The 11265-nt window shown below is 38.6% G+C and overlaps 1 protein-coding gene across 1 annotated transcript in view; it reads right to left on the bottom strand.

The window, feature by feature from the left end:
- The window catches only part of WDR70 (WD repeat domain 70), a 131056-nt gene extending 120031 nt beyond the window's left edge, over positions 1-11025 (bottom strand). The window contains exons 1-5 of the mRNA XM_037373954.1: positions 10983-11025; positions 10835-10897; positions 10530-10613; positions 8385-8499; positions 4262-4463 (exon numbers count right to left, since the gene is read on the bottom strand). Of these exons, the coding sequence (XP_037229851.1) occupies positions 4262-4463; positions 8385-8499; positions 10530-10613; positions 10835-10897; positions 10983-11004 (486 nt within the window). The 5' untranslated portion in view covers positions 11005-11025. The remainder of the gene's footprint in view (positions 1-4261; positions 4464-8384; positions 8500-10529; positions 10614-10834; positions 10898-10982) is intronic.
- Between the last annotated feature and the right edge of the window lie 240 nt (positions 11026-11265).

Genomic DNA, 11265 nt, shown 5'->3' on the forward strand with positions numbered 1-11265 from the left:
CAACAGGAAATCAGGAAAGCACAGCTGCTTCCTGATTCCCTTCACAGGAAAGAAAATAACTGAGTTCATGAGCAACAGTAACAGGAGGCTCTAGACCCCAAAGGCCTCTGGCATCCACACTGACACAGAATCTTCCCGGTTATAAATTAACTGTTTAGACTGAAAACCCAGAAGTCTCGTATTTCTGCTGCTCTGCTTATTCTCAACCAAATCTATTCTAGACTGTTTTGTAACTATTGTCTTAAGTTCAGACAAACTTAAATCACACCAGTCTGCAAGTTACCTTTCTGTCTGAAACTTTTCATTGGGGTCTTTTAACTACAGTTTCCAGTAATTCCACTCCATTGAGCCAGTTGTATCATTATTCAAAAACATATAAATAAAAAAAATTAATACCACCATCTTGCTAGAAATTAAAACAGTCAACCAGCTAACAACACGACTACTGAGAAAGACAGGCTGAAGTAAAAATCTGCTGTTTGTGCACATTGTTTTCCCTTTGGCATTCTAGAGAAGTTTACAGAACTAAAGCAAGAGTTTTGCTAAACAAGATGCCCGCCGCTCTTTGGAGGGATAATGAAAATAAAACATATTCAGTGCTCAGAATCCATAAAACTGACAGGCATGCAAGCAATTATATATAAATTTTAAAAAACCCAAAAATCTGTATATCATTGTCACATGACAGACATCAAGTTGAAGCAACAATCCAGTTGCTTTTTCGAAATAACTTATATGTGTAATAGACTGCATTTTACACTTTTCAATGCACACAGCCTTAATAAGGTGCAGCCATCTTTGATGGAGAACAATAGAAAATAGGTACACAGCACACTATAGCACTGAAAGGTTAAAAAGAAATAGATATTTTCTATTATGTTGCTGATAACCCCCTCTCCTCTTAATAAGTTCTACGACTAAAACCCTTACCCTGTCCTGTGAAACCTACGTATTGTCTCCAAAAATACATAGTTTTACCACTTAAGAGATGTTATACATCTTCCTGCAATTTCCTAATTATTAAACAATACTGTTCTCCCACACTGCTATGCTATGTAAACGAGTGTTCGCCATTTGGTCACTTTCTCCTACAAAAGCTCTTTCATTCCATAAATATAAATAAATGAAGGAGTCTGTTACAATAGCAATAATCTATAGTTTGAACATCATTACATTTAGGAATCCATACTATACTCACCACTGACACAAAAGAGGATTATACCATATACTAGAACAGTAGTATGTATAGGACTCTTGGTTAACATGAACCTAATAAAATTACTAAACAAAAGAGATGTCAAGGGACACCAATTGACTATTTAGTGTATTACCATTATAGCTTACTTGACCCGTGTGGTGAAACTTTGATGCAAACAATTAATTTTGCTAATTCAGTGTGAGTAGGCAAGACCATTGCCAACACACTTACTTGAAAAGTGTGTACACATATATACTTTACTTCAGAATGCTAAAAATAGAATGCTTTTTGCTAAGCACAGAAAGTGACGTCTTCAACAGAGCACGGAACCAAGTGAAACATTTTCCCAAACTTTAATCCAGCCTCAGAACAAAACTGTTAAACCACAAGCTACCTGTATCAATTCTCACAAGCAAAAGAAAAACCAAGTAATTTCTGGTGTGACTTACAAGAAAAAAATTAGGTATACAAGATGAACCACAATTACTTAGCTAATCTGATAAGTGCTGTTCATAAGCAAAATTCTCTATGATTTTCCAACACCTTCAAAATTTTGTAAATATTAGGAAGAACAATCTGGAAATACTCAGTTTAGGAATTTTAATTCCTTAAGACCCTGACAGGAAGGCATTCCACAGAAATGTGACTTTTTCTTTCTTACCCCCAAGATAACTGCTGCCTGTAATTCTGGTGTTTTCAAACCTACATTTTTTAGGAAAATAAGGACATAATGTAGCAACAAAGCAAAGAAAAATAAAGTCTGTGTAGGAAATATGAGGATGAATAGCTACAACTTTCTGATGCAAAGATTTGCCCAACACTTCTATGAAATATTAGCAGACATGACGCTTAACCTTGGATGTAGTTGCCAGGATATAACATGATTTCAAGTTTACACTGTTTTATTTTAGTGTTACATACACTGAAATCCTTAAGAGTATCTTTGAGAACTTTTACTCTCCCAAAGATGAAAAATACCTGGCAGGACTTGATTCCCAAGCCTGGTTGTTTCTCTCCGTGTGGCTTCAATTATTCAGTGCCATAGTTACAAGCTATGTTACAAGCCTCAGGAGTGCTGACAGCAGAGCAAAAGATTGGGCTTTTTCTGGGAAGAGAAATGTGGACCGCTAGGTAGAGCTGTGATTTAGAAGGGCATTCTGATGAGACCCCAAAGAAAGATAAACACACCTGTGCAGAACAAGCATACATTTTTTGAGGTTTACCATTTCCTATTACATACATGCACAGTTAGGAGTTATTAATAGGTACTTTCAGAAGTTGTTCTTTGTATAATATATTGTGTTTTTTCCAGAAGGACAGGCATCCAGGTTCACCACAAACTGTGTACACACCAACACTCTGGATGATACCGAAATAGGTTGAAATTTATAGACAAAATAAATGTTTGAACAAGATCAAACATTCCCTTCAGCATCAATATACTGAACTACTGTTCAAGACAGGATTATTCTGATTATCTGTTGGAGAGATTCATGTTTGATAGAATTTCTCGACAAAGCACTGTATTTTAAGATTTCACTATGAGTCGGAGATGTACAAACAAGCAGACCTGAGACAGGTGAACAGACAAAAACTGGCCAAAAAGCAGCAGTGACTTCAATATGACATGATCCACAGCAACTGAAACCTGCTCAGTCTATGACCTCAGGAATATGGACTCACTCCACAGTGCATAACAGCTAAAAGGTAAGAGAATTCCTGACACAGATCAATAATAAGTCATAAGTTAACTATAAGGTTCACAACATTCTCAAAGTTTGAGATTTATCACTATTTATATCCCTAAGACAGAAGGGCTAGTGTCCCCTCTTACGTGTGGGATACACGTGAGATCACTGGAGACACAGAGCCAAAATGTACAATTTGACAATTAAAGAAATCCACAGGCAACAGTGAATCAAGCAGATCAGATGAAGTCATAAAAAACCCTAAGGCAGCAAAATTTCCCAACACTTACCTCCTGAAAAAAACCACACCAAAAAACAAAAAAACCCAAACAAACAAATCATAATCACACAAGATTAGGCTCACTCTAAAAATCAGTTATATTATTGCTTAAGAAATTCCTCTTCCTTATTTTGAGTAGTCTAAACTCATGTTTTAAAGGTCACAAGATGAAAAGCAAGACATTTTATAGGAAAACAACAAATGAACACCTAGCTAAAACTGAAGAAGAATTTAAAAGAAACCCTTGAGACCCCTGGGAATTTGTTTCTTAGGATTAGGTTTATATTTGCATAACAGGACACAGGTTTTTTCTGCTACCAAATGGTTCAAAACAGCATAAGGTAAGGCTGTACTTACAGGACCTCTATCATTGTTGCTACAAAACAACAAGGAAACCATCATACAAAATCCACTGCCACAAAATATTCAGTCCAGGGAATTTTGCAGAATGAACATCAAACTGTTAAACTTTCAACCAAACAGGAACAGATTTGCTGACTGAGTATCTGTAAAACCCAAGTTAAGCTGCTAGGGTTTTTCTTGCTTTTAACATAGATAGAAAAGACAACCTATACTCACTCTGACAAACTGGCCTGGCACTTTTTAGATTTAGAAAAAAACCAAAACAAAAAAAACAAAAAAAAGAAAAAAAAAGCTCTCACCACAGTCCATTTTCTCGGTTTTGGTACAACTGTTCTCCCTGGATTCAAGCCCACCTCCATCTCATCTTTATTGTAAAAAAAAAATCTACACATCATTGGGATACAAACCATATAAAACATTTATATAAAATATTTATTTATATAGGTCTTTTATAGTGTGAAAACAAAAACCAAGTAAACTATATATACTAATTGATGATTAATTTCCCTTGAGATTCACATGCATACATTTTTTAAAAACACTGATATTTTTAAATTAAAACAATTATTTGCATTTGTTGAATAATCATTAGAGGCGAAAAAACAGAAAAAAACCTGCGTTTCAAACAACAGTCATACTTCACCTGCAATTTAAATCATAAAAGAAAGAGCACACTTACAAATTATAGTTTACTCCAAACATTAAAACACTAAAGAGGAACAAAAGACTTACATTATCATCCTCTTCCGTATCATCATCAGTATCATCATCACTATCCTTGAACCCAGGCGGAAGTGGTGGCCCAATGAATTCATCATCATCTTCATCATCATCATCAGGATCCTCAGCTGGACCTTGAGAAGTCTGGGATTGCATGGAAGGCCCAATTAACCCTTCATCTGAGCTATCTTCGCTTTCATTACAGGCCGTCCCTCTGCATGGTAAGATTTGAAAAATTACTATTTCAAGAACATCAGCACTTTCATAGGAATTTTCAGATAAAAGATACTGAGCACTGTTGTAGATTTGTGAACATTGAAATTAGCAGCAAAATGTAAACTACCTTATATTAATAGAGCATAGGCCCACTGTCATCTTGAAAGCATAAACAAATCTTTAAAAAACAGGAATACCATAGTGACAGTTAAAAAAACTGGACAAAATAAAACAGGAAAATTTAGATTGCAAAGACAACAGTACCACCTCACTAGTATGGAGTTTGATACTGCTTAGAAGACAACGGAATACATTGTTACAGAGCATTTTCAAGGTTCTGCTTCAAGTCGCAGTTTGTGCAGATACTCTGCACCTCTGTTGGCTGGGTGGAACTCAAAACAGTAACCATGCAGGCTCACAACTAGAGACAGAAAGCACAGCACTTTTGCCCAAATCAGTCGCGTGAACACATTTTTGGCATTGGAAAATTTCTGATAAGTAAGTAGAGCTATTTAGTCCATGTTCAGTTTATTCAAAATAAATGTGTTCCCTCTGCTGCTAATTATCAAGTAGGCAGTATTCTAACTGGCAGAAGGTCTAAAAGCCATAAGCAGAAAACTTTGCCTTTTGACTAGATACAGTGTATCATTACTGTGATACCTTGCAACCGGAATCAGATGTTCCTTCAAATTCAGGGAGAAAAGCTCAAATTGTGAAACGTGGTTTGAGAGCTTAAATTTTAAGAGCATGCATGTGAGGTTTTGAGTGAGCAGACCGCAAAATGTAGTTTTAACACAGGAAAAATAAGAAGACTACAGAGATACTGGTTTTTATTTTAAAGTTTAGGTTATCACTTAAAATCTGTAAGGAAAACACACAAGTTTAAGAACATGATAAAGGACCAAGCGCATATGTTCTAACTACGTAACTGTGACGGAGAATACAGCCCCACTCTGCCCCCCAAATCAGCTGTACACCAAGCAGGCAGTAGGTTACACAGTAAATATTTGTATTACGTAAGCAACGGAAATTCTATTTTAGAAAGAAATCAAAACGATCTAATGGCAACACCAATTAAGTCCTCAGATGTTACAGCAGTGAGAAGGGTTTGCATGCATGAAAGCTTGTCTAACTTTTCCAGCTATATTTATTGCCCTAATAAAAGATGTTACCTCTACAAAAAAACTGTTCTACATGATGACAGACATTTAAAGACCTAGATCGGGATATGATTATCTAACAAATCTAACTCACATGAAAAGAGCCTCTCTTACTCTACAGCAAAGGGGCAATCAGTACTCTTTTATCAAAAGGAAGCTTTTACAGCATGTGAGGAAGGGGTTGGGACCTTCAAAGTTCTTCAGGCTAGGTATCCACAGAACTAACCTTACAATACTATGTGCAGAAGAGTTGTGTTTCAAGAGCTAATATGCATTCCCAGACTATCGTTTCCCTAAAAGCTGAACTACTTAATTAGTTTTGGAATGGAACCAAATATACACTGCAGCTGCCAGTGAGAAAATGTATACAACGTAATGATTCAAGGAGGCCTGGAGTCCCAGATTTTCAGATCTTTCTACAGATGCCCAAGAACAATACCTAGCTTCCTTCCAAATTGCTATCCTTATCAACCCCCCTCATTTGCTAGGAAGGATAAATCAATCAAATCAAGCATTTCAGTATTCTGAGAGGCAGTGTAATCACTCTGCAAATGAAATGGCCAGAATTGCCGTGCTATTCTTCACCAAACTCCAAGCTTGGCAGGGACAGCCAAGTGCTCCAGCTACTAGTATTGTCTACCCTGACTGAAAGAAAGACAAACGTTAGAACATCCCAGTGCAGCCAAACCAAAAAAACCATCTGCCTTTCTGACAGCAACCAGGAGTGGTGCTGACAGAAAGACAAAACAAGTGGTTTTTCCTTCAACTTTCAGCCTTACAGTCTTACTCTACCAGAGGCCATAAAGAATGAATCAGTTCATCAGCCTCTTTCCAGGATTTAGAGAAGTGTAAGAAACTGGTTTTTGCTCTCCCTCATTACCTCTGCAGTAAGTGAAACAAGCCATAAGAGGGGAAAAAAAGCAAGCTGCATTATAGCACGGATGGCACACAGACAGGGGAAATAACAAAAAAACAGTCTGAGAGCTGTGCAAGTATGTGAGCAAATCTGCTCCTTGTGTTTACTCTCCTCATATCACCCATTCTGTTTTTTTCAGGTTTTCCTTTCTTATATACTAGTGGATGCTTTCATTTCACAAAGCATTATTATTATTATTATATATGTAAATACTGTAACTACTGTAAACATTTATCTACAGCAAAGCAGCTCAAAAGCAAAAAGAATCAGTAGCTGTTCTAACTAGAAGGTTCTAACTGAAAATACTTGGAATTTTAGAGAGGCAATATTCAAGAAACTGCTGTCATTCTCAGAGAACAGAACAAGCTACATATATTACATCAGTTTATAGTAACTAAAATCCACCTTATAAAAAGAGCTACTAAGAGTCCTATATTTCAGACTTAATTTCTCTGTTGTAGGACTGCTGCTCTGAGTCACAATGGCATGTCTCCTTCACTAGCTTCCTGTTTTTAGCAGTAAGTGCTAAGCTATATATCACATTTTACAAGGAAACTTAAAACTTCCCAGAGAACTTTTCATGTCATGCCCTCCCTTCTCAGTTCTTGGTAAAAACAAAAAAGAAAAACCAAGAAAACTTAGTATCAGCAGAGCTCTGGTGAGTTGCCACAGCCTGCCTAATAACTCAGAATACTGAAAGGTATTTGTTATCTTCCTTTATCCAAAGTCACCAGAGTTCTCTTCTGCAAGTTCATTAGTGAAATGCAATGATTAGGGCAAGGCTCTTTATCAGCTGACTACTCTCCACCTCACCATTTGTTTTGATTCCTTATATTGAAGTCATCCATATACAGTACACAATCCCACTACATTTGAATTTTTGTGATCCATCATTATTTCACCAGATAGATATCTATGATCATCAAAAGCAAATAGGAGCACAGACTATTCTTCCCTTATGCACAAGACATAACATAGGATCTATAGGGTAGTATATTGTGTGATTGGTTACTTTAGTGACAGTGCACAGGTCATTTGACTTTTCCATAGAGCAACAGGTGAAAAGTAGATTTTGCAACACAAGTCTATTATAACCTAACACATATAGACACTTATCAGCCCATAAGATACATATATATAGGTCTACTAGTCTTCTATGGGTTATTAGACTTCCATAGGTACAAAAACTTAAAAGTTAACAGTGCACTTCCTGCCATGCAACACAGTTGCGTGGCCCCCATTACCTTCAGCTACTTTTGATACCCCAGCATTTCAGAATTCAAGCTGTCCAAGCAGTAGCACTTATTGTTTGTCAATAACAAAAAAAGGCTGGTAAATTTGAAAGTAAGTTTCATACTGAAGTCAAAACAAAATACTCCCTCAATCCCACCACTGTTTTACACAATGTACCCACAGAGGCTCTCCACCTACTTTGCTTTTGTTTTCAGCAGGCGCAAACAAGTATATTGTATGTTCCCACCTGTACAATATCTGCTCGTTAAGTAAGCACCTGTAGTCATTACCTTTGCCCTAATATTTTCCAAAAAATCCACAAATAATTTGGGTTGTTTTTTTTTTTAAAGTACACCGAACAGGATAGGGAGGAGACTGCAAAATTAGCTATTAAATATATATAATGTCTATATTTATAAATATTGGCACATATTTCAGAAAGCACAGATAAAAAGATAATCAGTATTTCCACTTAAATACTTTGGACAACACAGACATGTTCACACAAGTTAAGTGACACTCATGGTCTTAAAAAAATAAAAAACCAACCAAAAAAACCCTCTTCAGATAAGAAAGCTGTTACATGGAATCTCCCACCACATCTAAGTACCTTTCGGTTAATGTGGACCCAGCTCCTGTTGCACTAGATACTGAAGCTGATGAATCAGTGTATGGACTTCTAAACTCTTTTTCAGCCTGGTCTTCCTTCTCTTTGGCACGAGCCTCTGAATACAGAGATCACAGAAATAACAAATAATAAAGAAATTTAGAAAATAATAAAATTACAGCATTGCTGAGGACAGTAAAACAATTTTCTTCATTTTCGGATCTATATGAAATATTTGAAAAGGTAACAGCAAATAAAGGATTTCACTTGAAAATAAATCACTTTTCCATACAAACTAAATTTCCACTGCTATTGCAATGATCACTCTGAAAAACAAAACGTCACCAGGACAATGCATACACATTCTAGTTGTTAATTTGTACACAATGTCAAAGATAATTTGATCATATAAGGATGCTGGTACTTCAGTATGATCATTTCAGAGCGTTCCTGAAAGTTCTCATAGTGCAGGGAACTAAATTTGTACATAAGTATACACAGGTGTAAATAACTGAACTCTAAATATGATATATGGAAAATAAATACAAAAAGTTGTTTATATTAAGTTTATTCCCACTTCACTTACTGAAAAAGAATCCCTGTGGAACACTGCAACAAAATTAAAGTAAACAGAACTTTCCATTTCAAATAAGAATAGTGAGATTATGACAGGTTAACAGATACAGCTACTGTATTTCTAGAAGTACTTGAATAACTTCAATTAAGCAGACAAGTTACTTTCTCTCTACACAAGACATTACTTCCTTTTTTTGTTCACTGTTTGTTAGCTAAACTAAAAGAAAAACATGCTTTGCAGTAAAGCTAGGAAACATTTTCCTCTGAAGAAAGATACGGGAAATGTATTTTGATCTCCATTGTTTTTATCTACTTTGGGTAGTGGCAAAGACATTTTCAAAAGTTATCATAGATACTCCAAAAAGCTGAAAGTCAGCAGTGTGTATTAAGAAGCCCGAAGACAAACATTACTCCCCCACAAAAAGCTGTAAAACATCCACCTCTTTTATTACTGTATTATGAACATCAACACTTGCTTGTAAGTTAAGCAGCTGAAGTATGTTGAAAGCTTTGTCATTTTTGTTAAAACTATAAGCCTTAGAAACAACAAAATGTGTTGTGTTTCCTCTATGGGTAAGTCTAGAAACCTTGGGGGGGCTGGAGGGGCATGGAGCACAGGGGAAGCGGGAAGGGCGGGGCAAGGGAGGGGACACATTCAAGATACAGTTCAAGATGTATCAACTTAAAACTATCAGTGTTTTTGTAATCGCTTACTGGATTTCCCTCCTAAACTAAAACACGGTGTAAGCAAATGATCTCATAGGGAATGACAGCTCAATCTGAACCAGTATCAAACATGTAAAGGTTTCCAACATGGAAACATAGTGCTGTGTTTAGATTCAGACAACAAAAAAAATGCTCCATATCAACTTTTGGAATCCTTTGTATATTAGAATTTCATAGTGTCCACAAAGTCCATGAGCCTCCACAGAGATCTGTTCTTGCGGTTCTATATAGAATCAAAATAATAAAAACAACCAACATTGTAATTATCTCATTCTTTCACATAGAATTCCTTTCTTCATGCTAAGGCACTTCAAGTCTACTAACTTCATAAACTGCAACACCTTAGAGAGCAAATAAAGTGTAATCTAGTAGAATAGAAGCTGCTCTACCATGATGACACCACATGAAAAAAAACAAAAACAAAACCCATTCTTCACAAACTGTTCAAAAGGAGAGAGAAAGCATGGATATTTGGGTGGGCAAAGGTATTTCCTGAACATACATGAGTGTCTCCCAAGGACCTCATCTGGGAATAATGTTTGCTTGGATACTGGCAGCAAAAGATACTGCTCCCTCCACGTCCCGCTCTCAAACCATCATACTGAAAACTCACCCACGACCCCGTATGCCTCACAACAGAAGCCTTGCACATGCACACTGCTCTTACACATTCAAACAACATACATAAATCAATAATCTACTATTTATCAAGTCTCAAACTGTTTAGGACTGCATTCGGTTTTTGTTCTCTAGACAACTAGTCTGAGACACTTTAAACGTCACCCAAAGACAGAAAAACAAATCACGTTTTAAAATGCCCTAGATGACAACGCTTGCATTTCTTACCCAAGACCTTCCTGCTCCTCTCCACGGCAGTTCTTCTCGTTTGCTCAAACATGGCTTCCAGATCGAAAGTCCGGGCTTTCTTCCCTGAAAATGGAGAAAAAGGAGACTAATGCAGATCCGCCCCGGCCACAGGCACTGCGGCCGCTTGCAGGCCAGGGGGCCGACAGGTGCGACCGCTCCGTTCCCAGCTCCAACAGCCAGCCTCCCTCCCGGGGCTCCCCACCGAGGGCCGCCAGCCCCCAGCAACCGCCCCCCGCGCCGCTCAGCCGGCTGCGTCGCACCCCCCGGGCCGCGCCGCAACGCACCGAAGCCGGAGAAGCCCATGGTGGCCGCCAGCTCCGGGTCGGTTCCCCCCACCATCTCAGCATCTACAAGGAGAGGGGAAAGAAAACCAAGGAGTCAGCCGGGGGTGCGGGAGGTGCTGGGACGGGTCCGCCGTACCCCGCCGCTCACCGCCCTCCGCCGCCGGCTCCATGCTGCGGCTGCCCCGGAACCACAACAGGCGCCGGCAGGAAGCGGCGGGGCGCGGCCAAGGCGCAGGGGGAGGCCCAGCCGCCAGCACTGCCCTCCGGCCCGCTGCGGCTGCGTGGCGCGTCCCCAGGCTCCGCGCGGCCGCGGCGTGCGGTCTGCCGCCGCTGCTGGAAGGCCTCGGCTAAATCTTCACAGAGTCACGCAGTCTCTCCAGTTGGAAGGGTCCCATCGGGATCATCAAGTCCAAGCCCCTGCTCCTCGCAGG

The sequence above is a fragment of the Falco rusticolus genome, chromosome Z (assembly GCF_015220075.1).
Source record: "Falco rusticolus isolate bFalRus1 chromosome Z, bFalRus1.pri, whole genome shotgun sequence".
NCBI lineage: Eukaryota > Metazoa > Chordata > Aves > Falconiformes > Falconidae > Falco > Falco rusticolus.